This window comes from Phalacrocorax carbo, chromosome Z (assembly GCF_963921805.1).
Source record: "Phalacrocorax carbo chromosome Z, bPhaCar2.1, whole genome shotgun sequence".
Lineage (NCBI taxonomy): Eukaryota > Metazoa > Chordata > Aves > Suliformes > Phalacrocoracidae > Phalacrocorax > Phalacrocorax carbo.
Genome location: NC_087548.1, coordinates 60,094,601 through 60,116,630, shown reverse-complemented (window position 1 = coordinate 60,116,630; position 22,030 = coordinate 60,094,601). Strand labels below are relative to the sequence as shown.

General features: G+C 38.4%; 1 protein-coding gene across 1 annotated transcript in view; it reads left to right on the top strand.

Moving 5' to 3' along the window:
- The window catches only part of EFNA5 (ephrin A5), a 211,860-nt gene that overhangs the window by 162,447 nt on the left and 27,383 nt on the right, over nt 1-22,030 (top strand). Inside the window, exon 2 of the mRNA XM_064438227.1 lies at nt 8,839-9,131. Within this exon, the coding sequence (XP_064294297.1) occupies nt 8,839-9,131 (293 nt within the window). The remainder of the gene's footprint in view (nt 1-8,838; nt 9,132-22,030) is intronic.

Genomic DNA, 22,030 nt, shown 5'->3' with positions numbered 1-22,030 from the left:
TGGAGTACTCAGATTTATAGGTGGGAAATAAATGCTGATTTGTTTATTCCCTCCCTCCCTCCTATCTGCTCAGGGAAGAGCAATTAGTTTCTATTTTTTAATGTTTGCATTATCACTGAACATATATCTTTCTGCAGTGCCAGCTATAAAAAGTCAATACAGGACCCAGCTGTACAAATAAACACAGTTATGAGTGTTAGGGGGAAATTATTAACAGTAAGTGGAGTAAACACATTTTTGCAGAATTTATTTCTTAAAGAGCTTTTAAACCATAAAAATAAACAAAATATGTGTCTATACTTTAAATTCAATGTCACTGTTAATTTTTATGATGCAACTGAAATTTTTGTTCAGCAATTGAATCAGGAAAAAAAATATTTCGGGTCTCTGAGGTTAATGGAATTAACACGTCATTCAAAGAACTCTTATTTTAAATAGGATGTATCCCTTTCCTCTTCAAACCTACTCCTTTCCTCCTGTGTTTCACAGTCCTTTTTTGCCATGATTCTGCTAATAGAAGTCTCCTCTTTATGGATGTAGGCTGTCTTTGTTTTGCAAAGGATATGTTCCAGTGAAGGCACATTTTTCCAACCATCAGGTTTTATTTTTAAAATCCATTTATAAAAAAAAGGAGGTTTTGTTGGTGTTCTTTTTTCTTTTCCCAAAAGTTAAAGACTTTTACCAGGCTGGTTTTGTGGACGTTTCTTGGTTCTGGAAGCGAAGAGAATTAGAAGCTTGTGAGTGGTCACCTGCAGGATAGCTGTAAACTTTGATAGCATGGGAAAAATGAGAAAGCGAAGCTTGAGCAGTTACTTTACCAGTGTTACAAACCTTGGCCTGTCCTACCTAAGGACAGTTTCCAGATCAATTGCCTATTGAACAGGCAGGTGCTTCTGCATTGCAAAAGGTCTGGTTTTTGTATCAGCACAGAATAAGTGCCGACTCAAACTGATTTGTTTCATGCTTCTTCCCATGTTCTAGTTCCTAAAGTAGATCACTTGTTTGTCTCATTTAAATAGTCAGTGTGAAGTTCCAGATATAATGGTAATTGATCAGAATTTTGTTATTTCACAAGAAAAAAGCCCAGCCCTCCAAATAGAAAGGCACAATGTCTCTCTTGTACCATTGGCTGGTAAGAAGGGCTAAAGGCATGAGAATCTCCAAGGAGACAGGCCACATAAACCTGACAGTTTTTCTCATGAAGTCCAGCTTTATGAAGCTCAGTTCTTTTTGATTTTCATTTGTTAGGGGTTTTTGCTTTTAGACCCATTCAAATAGTGTGAAAAAATCTCCCAGATAAGAGGGACATAGCACGAATAAATGGGGAAGGTAGATCTCCAAGTGATGCGTGTGAAGTGAAATGCAGGGAGATCGCTCACCTCTTTCAAGAACTGTGATAGGCTCTTGCAGATGGTTGTGAAACAGTAATCTGAAGTCTGATGAACTCTTTCAAGAGCAGGAGCCTGATTCTGCTCAGCTGTGTAATTGTGATGGAAGAGAGCCAGCCAAAGGCTGAAACCTGGGTGCAACCTTCTGGGAGGCTTGTTCCAGCAGAGTGGGTGGGAGAGTAAAATGAAGGTTACAAATAATAAGTTTCTCTGCCTGGTTAATAATGAAGTAGTAATAAGTGGCTTTATTATATTAATAAGTTTCCCATGGAAGCCCGATGATTGCAGAGAAGCTTTAGCTGAGTGCATATGACCACATCTTATTTTGATCAGCTGTAGCACAGCAAAGCTGTGTAATTATCATAATCTAACAATTAGCCTGGCATCCTTTCCCAGTGTTTAATTACTCCAATAAATGGTAATTGAATAGAGGACTTAATGACAAGAGAATAAGTTTCTTTCTGCATTGTGTACTTAACTTGCAGTCTTTTCTAGGCATAATTTTTGAATACTAATTTTTTGAACAACAGCCTTGATTAGTTGTTTCTTTTCTGTCAGTTAGTATTTTGCTTCCTACATAGTGTTTTCTCATGGTGTTTTGAACTTGTCTTAACTTGTGAAACTGTCACCTAAGGACTAAAAGGTCATAGACAGCTCCTTTATATTACAGGGTTTTTTTGTTTGCTTGCTCAGGGTAGCAATATCCTGCTAGAGATCTAAAATGTCAATGGCTTGCTACTGTTAGCAAACCCACTTCTCTTAGCATCTGGAAAATGTTGAATTTTCTTTTGGTTTGAATAGAGCTAAAATTAAAATTGCTCTTTGATTACTTCATTGTTTGTGCATCAGAATCATTGTTGATGTCAGCAGAGCTATGGGAACAGAGTTTATTAAATGTTGTGACAAAGCCAGTAAAAAGAGCAGAAAAGCATTAAAGAGGTTATTTTTGCATAGCACAGAAATAACATCTTTAAAATTATCTGCAGTAAAATGGTACACTTAATCCCACAACCCCTCAGATAATTAACAGTCACAAGATTTCACCCATCACACATAACAGCTTTAAGTTAATTGAAATGAAGGGGCTTGGACTGTCTAAAAGAATGGAGAGGCACAAGTTACCCTGCTATATTCCAGTCACAGCATGTGAGTAGATCTTGGGATGGTCTAATGTGCTACACTTGCCACCTAAATAGAAGTAAAAGCTGTGAGCAAGCTCAGTAGTGTGGAATGGTAAACAACTGACATCATCACATCCTAAGAGCAATTAAAATGTCTGTTTAAAGGATGTGAATGTTTCCCAGAAAATGTTTGGGCTTTGTGTGTTATTGCATATACAAGTACCTACTGTGTACTCATCTCTCTATTATTAATAATCTAAGGAAATAATTTCAAAAGTAGCTAACAGAAATAAACTTAATTTTAAACCTATTTCTGTGTTTTTCCAGTTGAAAATTTTCCTGTGTCTAGACCATTTGTAAGAGATGTTTCTCTTGTCTAATAACATTTAATCTAGTGGTGGTTCAGCCTTTGTTGAGATACTCTAGGGGATCTTCTCACCTGGCTGTTTTTTTCATAATACTTGTAAGAATGGACTTCTCTCTGAGACCTCTCTGTCTCCATTAAATTTAGTTAAAAGTGGCTTATTGACTGTAAAAGTAAAAAGGAGGAGCTGAGTGACCAGCAGTTACAGGGGTATGCACACATGCTGCTCACAAAAGCCTTTTTCCCTTAGGAAACAGAACAAGTAACTTCTTGCTGTACTGTTTCTGAAGAACTATGGATAATTGTGGTTTGTATTGACCCCAAGAATAAATCAGTTCACTGAATGTTGTTGATGTTGCTTTGCATTTCAGATTATCATTTGAGACCAAGGCAACTGGTGTAAGGCATTCAGCAGTGGCAGTGTCCTCTGAGCATTGGTGTTACAGGCTGTGCAGGCTCCAGGCAGCAGAATTGGGGCCATTTGCATCTGATCACTTCTGATGTCAGACTGAAGACCAGAATTTCATAATTCATTGTTAGGGCAGTTATCTGAAGTCTTTTCTGGTTCACAGTGAAGCCTTGCTGCATGCATTTGACAGAACAAACTCCAAACAGAGAAAGGTTGAAATAGTAAAAGGAAAATTTTCCAGTACAGTTATCTTGAAGTAGAGCATCTGGTGTGTTGATTTTACAGGAAGTGTGATAGAATATAACTAATAAGATTTGTATGAGAAGAAACAAGCAGAAGCTATTGCAATTTTTTATCTATATAAATGATAATGGGCAATTAGTGCTATTTGTGCTGTCCTTAAACTGGATTTTTGTAGTGTTTATTCCAAGAAAGGAAGAAAGAAATAAAAAACAAACAAAACTGTTGTTGCATTCTAAATATCTGTTTCAATAAATTGTCATTTGTTTCAGTGACCAGCAAAGTTATTAAATTCAAGACAAGCCACGTATGCTTCAGAACTTAAAATTATGAAGAGAAGCATGCACACAGACTGTGTACTTTCACTTGTGTTAATGGATAAACAAAATACAGAAGGCATTAATTACTTAAAAAATGCTTTACTAGTCTTGTGTTTTTGTGGTTAAAATTGCCATGAAGTTCTTCCTCTGAATCCTGAATACCTGGACATTTCATCAGTGGCACTTGATCACAGAAGCATTTATATGACTTATTTTCTGGAAGCAGTATACAGGTTTTGTGTAGCAAGCTGATGTTTGTTGGTTATGGAAATGTTTAGGTTTAGAAGATACTTTGCTATCTGGCTCTGTCTTCAAAATGGCTTTTACAGCCCTACTGCCTAACAGCTAGCTTTGTTGTATGCAAGTTTCCAGGACACTGAATGCCACCTGACACAAACCAAAGGTTAATTATTTTATGTTTGAAGAATAGCTGTGTTTTGCTCTGTGTAAGCCAGAGTGGGCAGAGGCAAGTGACATTATTTGCAAGAAGGTTTGTAGATCCTGTCATAGTTTTGGAGAAGCCTTTTTGGTTGGTTTCTACCACAACACAATGTTTTGTTATGCAAAATCTAGATAGGACTGGTTTCTTCCTCATAGTGGGATTTATATAAAGATCCTGATTACTGTGTGATTCCAGAAGAGCATGAGAGTCCAGATGAGGATCTGCCAGAATAGGATGAAGACCTAACTGAGAAAAGGAAAAGTACATCCGTAGCATTGCTAGAGAGTGTTGAGGCACGGAAACAAACTCTGTAGCTCACAGAGAGTTTATAAAGCAGTTATGTTTATTGCAGTGCTGGGTGCACGGGGGATCGCTCCTCCTAACTTGCACACCACAAGTCATGATGTACAAAGCTTATATTGCTCAGTTATATATGTATGCATTAGATTTCCTGGAACTAATTATAATACTTGCATATTAATTACCCATGCGTTTTAAGTCCCCTTTTCCACATATGGTCATGAGTTGGTCCATCCAGTAATCTTGTCACAGTGTACTGCATGGTGTGTTGGCTTCAGCTGGTGTTCTGACTCCTACCTAGATGGAGATGTCCTTAGTTTCTTTGGTCTTGGTTTCAACTAGTGACTGGCGCCTGCTGCTGGGTTGTTTGCATCCCCCACACTACATTCCCCATCAGGCTTGGGAAGATTACATCCTTGAGTGCATTCTTGCCCGAGGCCCCTTACAACAGTGGCAGTTGTGAGCCTGTTGCCTGTTTGTCCTGGGTGCTTCTGAGTGGAACCTCAGGGATCATGAGGTGGTTTCCAGACAGGAGTTTGGTAGTTCTGCAGGGCAACTTTGTTTAGGCACTTCTTGGCTTGAAGCCTTTCTGACTCCGCCAAAGCAACAAGTTTCAGTCATCATGCAGGCTACTCCTGTTCTCTTACAGCCCAAGGCTACCTCGTTATCGTGGCTAAGTTTTGGCTCAGGCCTCAACGCTTTTTGAGCTACACTAGATTGCATTAGTTACATTTAACTATTTATTCCTTGAATCAGTGTAGGAAAGCAAGTTTTCTCTTCTGAATGGGACTGGACAAAGGGACAAACTTATTAAACCTTAAATGCAGTCAACAGGAGACCTGCTGTTTCTGTCATCCCTACAAATATATCTGTTAATGGATTCCACCCTCACTTTACATGTTGGCTCCTCAGCATATGTAGGTGGCTAACATTGGTGAATACTTTCATTTGAAGTGGAACTTTCAGTTCATTCTAATACTTTATATTACACTACTAGTAAGAGGTTTTCAGCCTGTAAATGTTAAGTGTTTTCCTCTTGGATGTCGTTTAAAATTCTTGGAAATATGTTTCTGAAGTGTTTCCTTTTATAGCTTTGAGGAGTCTGAGCTGATGAATTTTTTTGTGAGTTACTCATGGCCATCCATCCCTTGCCTTTCTGTTCAGGTTAGAGGCCTTTGTGTTTCCTGTTAGAGAAGTTAGATACAACACACTGCCTTGTAGCTGGAAAAATGAGATTGGTCTCAATTTACTCCAAGAGGCATGCTGGAGATGTTGTGGCCTCTTTTGGAAAAAATAAAATTAATTCTACATGTCTTCAGTAGACATGCTGAGGTCTTCATTACTGACTTCTTTAAGATATTGCAAGAGGGGAAATAAATACCTGGTTTCTGCTTCTTAGTTGGCTAATTACCTCTTTTCAGTATTGCTGTTACTATATGGAGTAGAGAGACTTCACTCAGAGTTACTTGATAAAATACCTTGGTGCATGTTTTTCCTGGAGCAGATTCACTGTTGTGCCAGCAATATCGGCTAAAGGCCAGTTTAGATCAGTTAAAATATGCACCACTTTCTTCCTTTTTTAGACACATAAATATAAACACTTTCTAGCTATGGCAAATGGCTGTGGAATGAAAATACTGAGAGACCAGGAGAGCGGGGAGGGAAAGACATTGGGATAAAAAGGACTTGGTTGTGTGCTTGACCCTCAGACCTGTTTTGCAGGCAGCGCTTGCTTCTTAATTTCCACATGTTTGACAGACAAGGGTGTGCTGGGGCAAAGGCAGACACTCAACTGCTTCAGCACTTAGGGAATCAGAAATAAGAATGAATCTACTAAAATACCAGTGATGAAAGAGGATGGTTGTGTTGTGGTTTTGTTTGTTTAACAAGAATACAGTAGGGGACTTTGCCAAAAGGGAGTCAGATGAGCTCTTTGTGCACAGTATTGGGTAGAACAGCTCACTGGTGCAGATTACAAGTTTTATTTCATTGCTAACACAGATTTAAGGTGCAATCACAAATCTAGGTTTCTGTCTTTTTTTGTATTTATCATCTCCATTATCATAGACTGGGCGGTGGGATTCTTCCCTTCAAATTCAGGAATTTACAATACAGACTCTGGGAGATGTTTGTCTAGACTCTTGTTTTTGTTAAAAGAGAAAAACAGCTGCCTCTGGACTGTGATCTGTCTCATTCCAGTGTACCTTAGGCCTAAACAGGCCAGATGAATTGGGCTCAAGAAGTTCCTCTTTCTCTCAGTTGACATAAAGAGAATTTGGAGAAGCAGTTCACATAAGGTTATTTGTGTTGTAATGTTAAGCACTCTAATGTTAAGCAGACCGCTCTGATCCTGAATATCTACCACGACATAAGTAGAGTTCTGAAAGCATATAGTTTCTGTCACAGAACTGTAATTGGCCACTATTGTGAAGGCATAGGCTGATATAAGAGGTAATCTTGAAAATCCCTTGAGAAAACTGCAGTCTGTCACCTGCATGGTTAAAAATGCATGCACACACACACACATATATAAATACATATTCATTTTTACTTACTGAAACGAGAATTTTTAAAAAAAACTATCATTGCCAGAATGCAGCTTTACTATTTGTAACTTTGAAAATATTCTTTTTCATTACCTATAAGAAATGGCATACTGTTAACTGATACAGAGAACAGATACCAATTTGAAAACAGTACATTTTTGCAAATGTGTTAAGACAGTATCTGTTTAGGTGACAGGTTTTGAAAGCACTGGAGTACAAAAATATATTTTTAACTAATGACTTAGATAAATGTAAATTCTCCTAGAAGAACTGTGGCTCAGAGAGGCTTTTCTATGTTACAGAATGGACCTGTGAGGCTGTGCCCTGGCTGAAATTATATAGATATATCATGTTTTGATGCCTGTTCAGTTTTTCCCCTTTAAAAAGCTATTTTACTGAAGTTAAATTATTGTAGGGATATGAAAAGGTATAGTTTGCTCTGAATTTATCCTTGGAGGACCAGCAGATCATTGCTTTTTCTCTGAAATTAGATAGAAGGATCCAGATGGCAGATTTCAAGCCCATCAGGTGTTTAAAATATGCCCCTCAGCTAAGGAGAAGTGTTATAGTTAAATCTGTCATGGCCTTTTTATTGCTCTGTGGTACACTTGACAACTGCAGCCATGAAAAAGAGGAGTTACAAGTAGCCCAGTCAGCCTGAAGTGGAGTAGGTCAGTGGCTGGTTTCTTTGGCTGCCCCAGGGAGTTTGATAGACGTACAGACCTGGTTTATAGAATCATTAAATCCATCATGGTATAACCTCCCATGAATGCAGTGAATTTTTTCCCATAGTTCCTTCCAGATACTATGGCAGGCATTAGAGAAGTAATATAAGTGAAATGCAGAAGGGAGAAAAAAGAACACCCTCCCCACCCCCAATAAAACAAGAATCCTACATCTCTGAGGAGTCCTCAGTAATAATAATAGTAATAATAAAGTGCATCTGGGCTAGTGCCTTGCACTGCATTTCTCAGCTGGCACTCATTCAAAACTGTCACATTAGGCTGAGTGCTGATAATTTGTATCCCAGAATCCTTTTATCTGAGCAGAGCAACATCTCAACTGTGTACCTTTGGCAAAGGAGATGCACTGCTTTTCAAACATCTTTAAAAAGCAATACAGGCTTTTCTTTGCATCTTGACAAACTGCTGCTAATCATGAGGAAAGAGGAAACCTGTTTGTGCTCTTGTAGTAACTATAAGTACTTGCAGTCAAATCAGCTTTCAGCACAGGGGTGATTACTGCCTGATTCAGAGAAGACGATATGTTTGGGTTATTTATTTGCATGCATATGTAGATGTTTATATAGACACTGATTTGGGGAGGCTGATACAGTTTTGTCTTCTTTGCTTCTTGCTTCTTTCTCCAATTAAAAAAAAAAAAACAACACAACCAAATACAGCAGACACTTTGTTTTTTCAATAAACCTTAGGGAAACATAGCCTGTGACTTCATCTGTGTTAGCCACGGAATCATTTTGTAAGAGAAGAGAGCAAAACCTTTATCCAGAAGGTCGTATGATCATAGTCCTGCATAAACAGTCTCTGATAGCTCTGGTAAATTATAAGGGTTATTTCTGAGAGTGAATGTGCATGGCTGGAGTGAAATGAAGTGCCATTAGTGATGCCCCTTTTATGAGAATGTTACCCTGCAACAAGGTCATCCTGACTTAACTGTGCTTATGTCTGAACTCTTGCTGTGATTTCAGATTCCAGCGGGGTGACTACCACATCGATGTCTGCATCAATGACTACCTGGATGTGTTCTGCCCTCACTATGAAGACTCAGTGCCAGAAGATAAGACCGAACGCTATGTTCTGTACATGGTGAACTTTGATGGCTACAGCTCCTGTGATCACACCTCCAAAGGGTTCAAGAGGTGGGAGTGTAATCGGCCACATTCCCCGAATGGACCATTGAAGTTCTCGGAAAAGTTCCAGCTCTTCACGCCCTTCTCACTAGGATTTGAGTTCAGGCCAGGCCGGGAATATTTCTACATCTGTGAGTATATAGAGATTTACCACTGTTGTACAGCAGGTGCAAGAAACCCAGCTAATTTTTCACCTATGCTCTGTGGAAATACAGAGGGCCAAATGGTATATAATGCAGCTGTCTTACAGTGAATGTAGGCTTAACTATCCCCAGATACATTAGCTAAGAATCTAGCTAGTGAAAATGAGATTAAATCACAGCTTCGTTTCTCACATGAGATAGTATGTCGGTGTGTGCACTGAACCGTGGCTGACTTTTAAAGCAAAATGCACTATTATGTTTATTTCAACACTCTGATGTGGAGGAGGAGGAGGAGGGGGCAAAAAGGAAGCTGTCCCCAAATATGGGGAAAAATAATTATTCCTTTGCATGTGAAATTCCTGGATTTTCTTATTTGCTCAGATGAAATACTCTTGTCTCTGTAATATTTATCACCCAAGGAAGGTGAGGTCTGAGTAGTTTGTAAGTGATATGGCTGCTGATGTCAGTAGTCCAGTGGTATTTAAAGTTGAAATTTCTTGGGGTAAATACTCCTAGCATCAAGCCAAGTGGCTCCTTTTTTCTTTCTTCCTTTCCCCCAAAACCCTTCGTGTTTCTGTCAGCATGGGCGATATGGGTGCCACAGGAGCAGGCAGCAAGCAGGGGAGTGTGGATGGGCTCACACACGTTCATGCCTGCTCCCCAAAGCAATGGGGAGCACCTTCCCAGAGCTCTGCACTCTCCTCCATGGAGCCTGCATTGAGGCTGCCCTGGGTACCCAGAGGAGACAGAGGATAACGTCTGGGCCTGAGGAAATAAAAACATCAGGAGGTTAAAAACCAGTGGGTTAAGCAAACTGATTCCCTGACCCCACTGTGCAGTTCATACTGCTTCAGCTGCCTTGTGTGTTTAATTCTCCAACAAAGTTCTTATTTAATCCATTTATTTCGTACCTGAATCTTCTGCTCCTAACAAGTTTTGATTGCTCCAGCAATAGTTTGTTTTTCTAGTTTTAGTGTTAGACTAGAGATTTGAAAGCTTTAGACAGACTGTAGATCTCAGTAAGTATTGCCTTCATATGTGTAGCTGGCCTTTCTACTGTGAAACAGTCATTCCACCTCATTTCACCAGAGAAACTGAGTATGTATGATCCCTGTTTTTCAGCCTCATTTCTTCAGCATTGAGATTTTTCTTTTCCCTTTCTAAACTTACAGGGAATTACATTCCTAGTGGATAGTTTTCTATTAATTTATTTTTCTTCCAGTGAATAAAAACTTCTAGAACAACAGTGCCTTGTTCTTGTGCTAAAGCACAATAATAATAATAAAAGTATTTTTAAAAAGTATTACCTAAAACTGTTTTTCAATATGGTCATGAGAAATCATGTAAAGGTAACAGAGTAAGTGGATAATGTTCAAAGATACATAAATCCGTACTGTGTAGGCCCAGTCCTGCTCATGTCACTCACAAAATCTTCCTATTAAATTCAACAGGGGTGTTGTGTCATTCAAAACTCTGATATCAGGCTCCCCAGCAACACTGGATTTTTTGGTGTTTTCTTTTGTTTGGTTTGGTTTTGTTTTTTAATTCAGTCCTTGAGCATCATCAGTAAAACAAGCAAGAATACTTAAGCTGAGGAATGCAGTCTTTACCATTACACAGTCAGAATAAAATGTAGCACAGGGACGACATCAGTAGCTGCAAGCATTAAAAAAAAACCCAACCCAATAAAAACTTTGTTTTCTAAATTTTAAGAAAGGAAGAAAGAGAAATCACGGAATCACAGGTTGGAAGGGACCTCAGGGATCATCTAGTCCAGCCTTTCTAGGAAAAGCTCAGCCTAGACAAGGTGGCCCAGCACCCTGTCCAGATGACTCTTGAAGGTGTCCAACGTGGCCGAGTCAACCACTTCCCTGGGGAGATTATTCCAATGGTTGACTCTCCTCACTGTGAAAAATTTCCCTCTCGTGTCCAATCGGAATCTCCCCAAGAACAACTTGTGTCCATTCCCCCTTGTCCTCTCCATGTGACTCCTTGTGAAAAGGGAGTCTCCATCTTCTTTGTAGCTACCCCTTCAGTACTGGTACATGGGGATGAGATCCCCTCTAAGCCTCCTTTTCTCAAGGCTGAACAAACCCAGTTCTCTCAGCCTATCCTCATATGGCAGCTTCCCAGTCCTTTGATCATCTTGGTGGCCCTTCTCTGGACCCCTTCCAGCCTGTCCACATCCTTTTTATACAAAAAGCAGGGACCAGAACTGTACACAGGACTCCAGGTGTGGCCTGACAAGCGCTGAGTAGAGTGGGGTGATGACTTCTTTATCTCTGCTGGTGATGCCCTTTTTGATGCAACCCAGCATCCTGATGGCCTTCTTGGCCACAGCAGCACACTGTTCGCTCATGTTTAATAAAGGTGAAAACCAAACATGAAAGTGAAGGGAAAAAAAGTTAGAAATCTCAGTGTGGTCTGTCTAGCTAATAGCTTCATTGTTAGAACATACAAAATCCATTGAACTCTCAAGCCAGCCATTATTATTCAAATATACCCAGGTTGCTTATGCCTGGTTTTCCTCATTTGTGGTTAAATTCAATATTTCACTACAAATCATTTTGTATCTTCTATAACATTCATTTAACTGAGTCATTTAACTGTCAAGGGCTCCCTTCAAAATAATTGTTCCAAAGTGCTTTAAAATATGAAGAGCTTTATGATATTCAACTGCGTTTAGAGGGAATTATTTCTTTTTAATGAAAGGTAAAATAGCAAAAAATTAACAGCAAAGAGATGTTCATTTACTAGTACCTTATTGGCCTGGTATTCACTGGAATTAAATTTTTATTCATGTTTCAGAGACACAAAAGCATTTTTCCTCCTTTTCTGTAGCTGAAGTATTTTTCTTGCCTTTATCCTTCACTCTGCTGAGGACAGTAACAAGGCTGGCATTGCAGCAGTTGCGAGGAAGTACGGTACATTAAGCTAACAATTAAATGCGGTCCTTCTAGGGGAGAGTTGTCCGTCGTGGGATGTTTTCCTCTTAGTTCGTGCTGAAGAAACAAGATGCTGAAACGTTGTTCCTTGTTTCCTCATCAAAACTGTAGTCCTATCCTAGCCTCGTCTAGGCTGCAGAGACCACCTTTGTTACCTTTCTGTATCTCCATGTTAAAGAAATTACTGCTTTTGGCAGGGAAGGTTTCCTTTCCTCAGCAGACCTGAAACCTTTGCCCTCTCTGCCGGAGAGGGGAAAGGATGACTATGTAGCATCAGTCTGGTATATTCTATTTAAGGTTTACAAAGTATGTTGTGTAGTCTAGACTTCTGGAAATACAGAAATATTAAGTGGTTGGCTAGGTATTTAGCTTTCTGTCTGGTGCTTTTTCAAAAATCTTTGCAGTTTACCTTTTAAGGCTCTGACATGCTTCTCGCTTCCATTATTTCCAGAAAATGCAATAATTTTCAGAACAATCACTGTCTCTTTCCAGGAAACACCACTTTTCTTTGTTATGCTGTTGCCTTCATATGTTGCTTAGATGAACTTGGATTTCCCTTCTTTGCACATTCATTCTAGGAAAATACAAGGAAAAAAATCTATCTTTCTGATATCAAATTGACATTGAAGAAGTTAATTCAACATTGCAGACATGCAATCAACAAGTACTGATTGGGTTTACTATTGAAAGAATAAAAGGTTATTAAATATTTACAGATAAATTAACTTTTATTTCGTTAGAGAGTGCGCAGTGGGGGGCTGGAGAAAATAAATAATAGATCATGATCCTAATTCTCGATTTTTACTTAATTCCTAGCAGGTGCTCACCTCAAGTGTGTGTACATTAGCCCGAAAACACGCAAAATAGTATTACTATTGAAACAGAAGAAAATGTAATACAGAGAAAACAGAAACTAAATTCTAAGTGGTATGACAGCAATTTTAATGTCCTTCAGAAGAGAACTTCAGTTTGGGTATGTAGGTTAAGGTGGGCTACTCTGCAAGGGGAGATGAACACAAAATTCAAAATGAGGTATAATTTTCATTAACTTAATTATGGGTGTTTTATTTTATTGATGTGCTAAGTAGTGAATAAAATACCAGTAACAACTTGGCAAATATAGATCAGAGCTGTGAAATAAAAAACATGAAGACACGACTAGAACCAGTCTGGTATAGATTACTGCAGAATCCTGACAGCAGTTTCTGAACCAAGCTCCTTTGTTGATTTAAGCTAGACCACATCTCTCTCTTCTTGAAAGCAGTGTATCATCGGTGTTGTGTCAGAAGTTGTACAAATATTAAGCCGTAGCATGTGGTTTTCTCTGAGCAATCAGTCCAGTTATTCTGTCAAATAATTCGGTATCTGGCATTATTTATCCTTAAGAAATCTATGCGGTTTTTATCATCTTATCTTCCAATATTTATAGGTATTATTCATTTAGTCATTTGATCACTGTGAATATTGTGATCTATATATGACTATACCCTTTTTCTAGAAAGACTGGGTAGGTTTGTTCTTCACCATGTTCTTGCTGCCCTCCTGTTTTCCACAAGATCTTGAAGTTTTTGCTAGCAGTTAGCAGGCTTTACATGTAATGTATCTAACATAACTTAAATACTTCTTTCTCCATTCTTACTGAGAGAAGAGCTCCTTTAATCTTTTAAAAATCCTGTTGTCTTACCTGTGGTTTATTTGTGTAACCTTTTTGGTTACTGTTTCGTTCAAGTTTTCTCTCATGCATATGTCTTCTGATTTTATTTCAAAATGCTTATGCTGTTTCTTTTTATCTCTCTTAATGATATGTCGTTATCACTGTATCTTTGTTGTCACCATTTATTTGCATTATTTCTGATTGTCAGTTCAAGAAACATTTGTTGTAACCATATTGCTCCTTACCACACCAGGATAGTATGCTTTTACAATTCAAATCTAATTATGGTTATAAATAATATTTTTTAAATTGTTCCTAAATTTGTGATTAAATTAAGAAACTGAACTTGTAAAGTTGTACTTACAGTTGCACATATACTTCCTTTTAATAACATCCAGCTCTCCTGTACTCCTTTTCCTCATAGAATATATTCCCAGGGAACCTGCTATTACCTATTCCCTTGATTTTCTTAATGTTTGCCTTAGTTCCCCATCATCCTTGTTTCTCTACACTAATTCCTTCTTTTCCTGAAATTTCTGATTCTTATTTCCTGAATGCTTTTATTCAAATGACATTCCACCCTGATGGTCTTAGCTGCTGCTTCTATAGGAAAACTTGTGATGTTCATAATTTGAAATATAAAATTGTCTCTCTTCTGTTAGCTTGTTCCATCTCTGTGACTGGAAGTTGTCCTCACCATGTTCCAGAAACTGTTGGAACTGTTTTAACTCTGCTATCATTTTTCTTTAACAGCTGCCAAGTAGTTGAACCATCTCCCTGCAACCATCTGCACACCTCTGGATGCTTCTCTGGTTCAAAAGATCTTAAGGAAAAAACAGTAGTAGAAAAAAGTTATTTTCTTCTTTTTGTCTTACTTTTGCCTATTAATTTCATTGTTAGCTTATCTTATTAGAAAGGTCTCTAGCTGAACTCTTGTTGAGTCAGTAACAGTCTCTGATGACAGTTAAGGTGAATTTATTCTCTTCTCATGCCATGTTTTGTGAGTGTGTGTTTAAGAGTTGAGTGTGTGTCTGTGCTATTATTTTTCTTTAGTCTCTACAATCCTCTAGCCGTTTCTCTGTCCTGTGCAATTCCATGTTTCATGACCAGGTTAACTTTTTGGGAGTGTTACTGGCTTTTTGTCTCAAAGCTGTAAGCATATTTTAAAATTGATATCGAGTTGCCTCATTCTTGTTCCCTCCTTTCCACCTGAGATGCTTGCAGTAGAACTTGTACTGAAGTTTTTTCTCCAGGTGGCCTAGCCACTGAACTTCTGGAGATGGGGAGGACATGAAAACACCACTGCTTGGTGGTGGTGGTGATAAGGATTTTTGGTGATTAATGAAGAATTATTGACAGAGTTTAGAAGTCTAACTCACAGGGAGGAACTGTACATATACCTATACAAATCAGCAATTAGCAGAGGAAAGGCACTGTCCACCTTTTATGGTAAACACAGACCTCACAGAAGCTTCCCATGACTAAGAACCTGGAATATCTTCCCAGATTGCCAGTTTTGTTATTATTCTTTTAGGATTGGTTTTGGTATAGCAAGAATTAAGAAGAGGGACTTCGTAGAGGCAAGGTTGAATAGCCAGTGATATTATATGGGAGAAAACTACAGAGGAATCTTTACACTGTAGTTTATTAACAGTTACTTGGTATCTTTTATGTGCTCAAAGAAAGGTATTAAACAGCTGCAAACTCATTGCTCTTGCTCAAGCACCAGCTTAATATTAGTGGATATCAAATGTTTTGCATGAACAGGCACAACTCACTGTAAGAAGATTATTTGATTTAAGGATCTTCACATGTTTGCCAGAGGTTTATTTTTATGTAATGGGAGCACAAAACAGAAAGACTGTGAACCATAGTCTTGACCTATCAGAAAAGGTAACTGTGAGTCCCCCCAAAAACTGCGCCTCTCTCTTTTTTTCATTCTGTTATGGACCTGGAAATCCCACTTTTTTAGAACAAATTGGTGGTGTCAGCATAGCAGTTTATACGGCTGACTATAGGTCCGCTGGTAGGAGGTGCTGTCTGAGGGCGTAAGTATAGTATTTCTGAGGTTTTGAGTCTGACTTATTTGAGGAAATTCCTCCTGGAATAGGGGATAATGTAAAGAAACCAGTGTGGCTACTCAGTTGCATCCTGGAGAATATTAGAATCAATTAAGCATTACTGCAGACAATTTGGCTCATGGTTAGGTTACTTACTTTTTTTGAGGAAGTCAGCTGTTACTTTTGTTATTGTACCCTATCTGGAGTAGCACAGTAATATTTAACTAGTAATACTCTAGAAGTACTTTTTATTTTTCTTTAATCTTACACTTAGAATATATGGTTTCTCTGTAAGCAGTCATACTGGTAAAGACAAATCTCTTAACCTGCAAACTGACCTTGGCATAAGTGGCAAATTATACCACCTTGGAAATTCAAAGAAAGCACAGTGGACATTTTATCTATGCATTTACCAATGTAAATGTAAATGCACTGTCAGCCTGATTTTAAAGTTGCCTTTATGTAAAGGAGAATTGCTCCTTGATATTCACCAATATACCTAATAGCAATTCTTCTTCAGAACATACTTACAGTTGTGGGGAAGAAATTAGTTTAAATTTTGATGGCAATACTCGTATTTCCAGGTTCTATTCTTCTGTCTGCAGTTGTGATAAAGATGGGACATCTCTTGCAGTATCCCATTGTGTATCTCGTGTATCTGCTTGTTCAGGTAGTTGGTCATTTTGTACACTTCTTATGCTACTTGTCTCACAAAGTCCTTGGCTAAATCTCTATTTAGCAACTTGACCAAAACCCATGGTACCTTTTTCTGTAGGACAAAATAAGACTATCTGTACATGAAAATAAATTATTTTGCTTTCACCACTGAACCCAGTCTGCAATCATATGAGAAGGTCTTTCAGTGAAACCCTTATTTGGGTGGGGGTTTTCCCTCGTATCAATAACCTGTATGCTGTAAAAGACCTGGTTTTGATATTTTCCTCCCTTGAATCTGCCAGTACTGGGACTTAAAGTCAAAGATTTGGCTTGGGGCAAAGTTTGGACTTTCGAGAGCTGTGAAAGCTCTAGAAAACTGAGGAGAATAGACTGATGGTAAGATTTGTCATGCCATACTCAGCTTATACTGGGGGCAGTAGAGTCACTGTGTTTACTCTGTAGGCTAAACTTTTGTTAAAAATTGTTTCTGCTCATGGAAATGGTTGACGTAAGTAGTGTATCTTTTGCTTTGACAGTGCAGACTGGATTTGTCTTTCAGCAAGTGAAAAAAGGCTGTCTGTCTTCAATTCGACAGGTATTAGTTAATGCAGGTACTGCTGGTGTTTGTGTTTTCTTGTCGCTTTTTGAAGATACAAGGTCAGAAGATGCCTTTTGCTACTCTCTCTCAGGGCATCCTGGTTCACACCAAAAGCTAAAAAATGAAGGTTAACTAAAGAATGTTATTAAAGGATGCTGAGAGAATTACAAACATTTTTAGTGTGTTAATTGCACTTTTCTATTGGGGAAACATTGTTTATTGCCAGGTCCCCCATTAACCTTTCAATCAAGATCTGATCAGCGTAAATACTGATGCTGCTTTGACAGCAGTGGGCTCAGACATGCCACTCTTCTATGAATCCCTCTTTGATAGCTGGTTTACCAGAGTCACTCAAGATGTTCTGAATGAAATCAAAGCAATCGAAAGGGTTTGATAAATGTGTACTTTAAAAAATATTTTTGTGTGATAACATTAGACAGACAAGGAAGGTGACCTTTAAAAGAGAATTCATGTTTAGCCTAGTGTGTAGATTAAAGGACTGGTTTCTCTTAGAAAGCATCAGAAGAATTAAGTGCTGGTCCTGCTAAAAAGAAAGCAGGAACAATCACCAGTGTCTAATAGATTTTGACGTTGGTAGTGTTCTTAGAATCCTCAAAGGGAGCGTTAAAAGCTGTTGCATAATTTGGGACTCGGGAGAAATCCATATAAGAAAATGAAGAGAGAACCCACGGAAGTGCTGGTCTCTATTGTTTGAGTTTTTCAAAGGGAATTAATGTCTTTCAGATAACAAGTTGAAAGAAGATGATTTGGATTCATGTGCTTCAAAAATTCAAGTGCCATTAAGATCCTGATAACAGCAGAAATATAAAAGGGAGGATATACTATATATCTGAAACTTTGAAAGCTGTCTCATGAGCATATTGTATAAGGTCTTCACCCCTTTAGGCAGACCAGTGACTTGTGTTGCTTTCTACTGAAGTACTGATTTTGGATGTTAGAAGAATGAGGGAGTGCCCACAGACAGGAAGAATGAGGGACAGGGTTTTCTTTCCTCTATCTTTTTTCTTTTTTCTTTCTCATCTAACATGCTCAATGAAGGCCAGTTCATTTTGTAGGAAAATAAAGCATATATTGAATGTTGTTATGTGATAATCAAATCACAAAAAATAAAAAGATCTATTAGATCTTGGATAAAGGACCTCTGAGGAGCATTAGGAACTTGATAAGACCATATGTGACTCACCTGCCCTAGGGGAGATGGTGACTAAATGTTCCATACTGGTGGCTATGGATTACTGTAATTTTTAACATTCATGATTCTTGTAAAAATCCCATTGTAACTTTATTAGAAGTATTTAAATTCCAGTGTTCTGCTGAAAGTACAATTGAATGAATTGCACACAGCCCTTTAAATCCTGAAGGACCATTCATCATTCCTTCTTTAAATCAGTTTTGATGTTCAACAGCTACAACTTAACATCTCAGAGGTGGCTGCACTTCAGTGGTGGTGAGACTCTTTGCAGTGGTACTTCACTGGGATGTTATGAGATTAATAGGGTGAAGCATGTAGATTCCTTGGATGAAAGAACTCATAGAAGTGGAGGGTATTATTAATAATTATCTGAGGACTTATAACTCTGTAACAGTGTTCTAATTTGATTTCTGAGCAATCTGAAACCTGTTTAATGAACTGTTGTATTGGAAGTATGCATTTTGTAACATGGAGCAGATGCCAACAGAAATGGAAATAACGTAGCAGTGACATTTGGAATAACAGTGTTATACTTCATTGCCTCCATGTCGTCAGCATGTTAGTCTCCCTGTTTCTCAGACTAACTCACCAAGTCAGGTCTTCCTCTGCTGATACTGTCTATGTGTCATGATACAAACTGAGTATATATGGATCCCTGCAACCAATAGACCAAAATCAAATTCCCTCAATGAAAAAATGCTTCCACGTGCTGAGCAATTGGCTGATGATCCTGTTTCATAAGGTAGTATTCAACATTCAACTTCAAGATTCTTGACAAGTCAATATAAGTCACACAGAATAAGATTTTTCACAGAGTATTCAGAAATGCGTAGAAGTGCTTTATTCTGAAAAATTACAGAAAAATCTTTTCAGACTTCCAAATGTTTCCACTTTCCCTCAGGAAAGCATAGGTCATCCTCAGATCTATATTATTGGCCAAATGAGATTTTTACTGCCTCAGAAATCTCCCAGGCTTCACTTTTACATCATGGATATTTAATATTTAAAGTATCAAGTGGTATAGCTAGCTAGATACAGCACTGCTTTAGGGAATTAAGAATGGCTTGAAGGTGTATCAGAATCTCGTGCCATACCTCTATGCACAGAAGTAACCAGGCTCCTTATGATGTATATGGGGAATAACATTGCTGTTGCTGATCTTTTGGGGTTGAAATGATCTTAATTATTTGAAGGATAATCAGAATGGCAGTATATTAATCAATTTAAAGAGCCCTGACAATTCAGTCATAGTGGCGTTCCAAATGTATTCAGGGAAAAATACATGGGAACGGCTTTACGTACGTTGTGTTTTAAGAGTTGTAGGTGAAGATATGAGCCTGGATTTCTTCTTATGGGTTTTTGACACATCTGCTTTTAGTCATAATGGATCATCTTCCTGTATCTTGATACCTATATCATTAAAAACTGCATGTGTACTACTTCTCCGTAAGTTTACATTCAGCTGTGAAGCATTGAAGAACGCACTGTCCTACAGCACAGAGCCCTAGCCCTGTATTGGGACTGAAGTCAGGATCTGTAGCTGCAGCAAGGCTTGCTGTATGTACACATGTGAATGTATTTGTGCCTGAGAAATCTTGAGCAGAAATAAAGTAGCCTTAGGCTGAAAAAGATAGTGTGCCTTTCTGCAGCATCCTGGGGACTGTAAAAGAATCCAGCCTCTCCTGTTGAAGAAGCCTTAGTATTAACACCTCTCTGCTTCTGGCTTGTGATGAGCAGAAAAGTCATGAACTTGTTTTTCCCCAGAGGAATGGATTTATGTGTGCAGTTCCCATTGGTGCTTCATGGAAGTGGGATCTGACTTCCTAAGTTCCTTTCTGTAAACACCATTCTGTAAACAGAAGTAGAAGAGAGGAACGGCATGGTCAAAACTCCATAGGTACATCAGCAAGGTAGAAAATGTGTTTCTTTCTCAGAGAGAGTTGCAGAAGCTAAGCATGTTTGTTCAGAAGTAAAGGTATGTTCCAGGGAGGATGATGACAGTGTTCTGTAGTTCAGATGTAAGCAACTGACATGGGTAGGTTACTGTTTAGCAATTTATTTTCTCAAATTTTCTTATGTTTCAGAAGATGTTTAAAATTATTTTATTAACAGTTGAATAAAAACAGGCAAATTATAATGCTACTGGAGTTTCAAGTCAATAATCATGCATAAGAATACTTTTAAAGTATGTCTATAACAAGACAAAGACATTAGTTGTCGAACCAGTTGCCTGAAGGCTTGAAATACAGATATTATTTATTTTTCACCATTGATAGTGCTGTATCTCTTCCCTGGGTCTCACTGGAGTAATCTGTGTGATCACAAAACTGCTTCTGAGGAATGAAGCATCTCCTTGACAGCTGTTTGGTGGTGTGCTGTGAAGCGCCCACATTCCAGCCCACACGCTTTGCTGCAGTACTTAGTTTCAAACTTAAACTGGGGGTTTAGCTGTCTCCCTTTGTAGCACTAAAAAGGCTGCCAGCTAGGTAGCAGAAGTAACAGCCACCTCCAGCCTCACTGTTTCTTGTAACCAGCTCCCACGTCTGTACAAAATGTGCCACTTCCAAGTTATAGTAGGAGGGTGTTAGGTAGCTTTCACTGCTGACCCTTTCCCCCAGGCCTGCACAGAGCTATCAGCCAGTATGGTTAGAAATTATTGCCAGAGATAGGGTTCCTCATCTGTAGCGCTGCACCTGTGGTAGCTTTGCTTAGAAACGTACACCAGTGTAACAGCATTTTTTGTTCCTGGTCCCACTTGAAATACTCAGTGGCAGCTCAAGCGAAACTGGGTAAATTAGTCACTGTCACGTTTAGGCATTAAAAGTGGAATTAGTAATTTATATTAATCACAAATGTTTCTCCAGGTTTTATTAACAAGCAGATTGGCTGCCAAAATGCTTTCTGGAAGACATTTTTTTCTCCCAACTGCCACAGAGAACAAAATAGTTATTATGGGCATTTAGATAAAGATTAACGGTTTCAGCAATTCATTTGAGGAAAACTGTATTTTACTATACATTTCACTTCAGCACAGACCGTCACTGCCAGCATGATTTGTCGCCTCCTTGATAAAATTATACAGTGGAGACACAAGATGGTGTAATTCATTTTAAGAGAAGAAATAGGTTAATCAACAATGCAGAATGAGATTAAAAAAACAAACCAGACCCACATTTCTTAATTTTTTGGCAACTCCAAATTTCCAGAACAAGAAGTGAGATGTCTGTCTAACCACTGCTTTAGGACATTTTGGTTCATTTTGTTTTCATGTTTTCTTCTTTCTTTGCCCACATCGTGCCTTTTTATTTTTACTTTTTTTTCTTCCTTCAGGATGGGTTCATGTGCCCTTTTTAGATCTCCAGAAAAAAATAGTACAGGTGACCACTTCATATTCTGTGCATCTGCAAGTAGTTCTGTGGAACACTGTAGGAGTGGTCTATGAACTCGGTACAGGGTGTGAAGAAATGAGTGGAATGATAAGAAAGAGGTGGCAATGAATATTGCAGGGTTGAACAGCAATGCAGGGCAGACTGCCAACATGACCTTCACACTTTCACATGTTTTGGACAGGCAAAATCAATTTCCTAGCATACTACTTTCTCAGCTTATCATGTTCCAAGGAATTAAAAAATAGACCTGCTATATTTTGTTCTGTTACGGCTAGCTACCTTTTTTCTTCCACTTTTGCATTTTAGGTTGGTATAAAATGAAGGAAATCAAAACACAAGTGAAAAATCAGCTGTTTGCTACAAAGGAGACA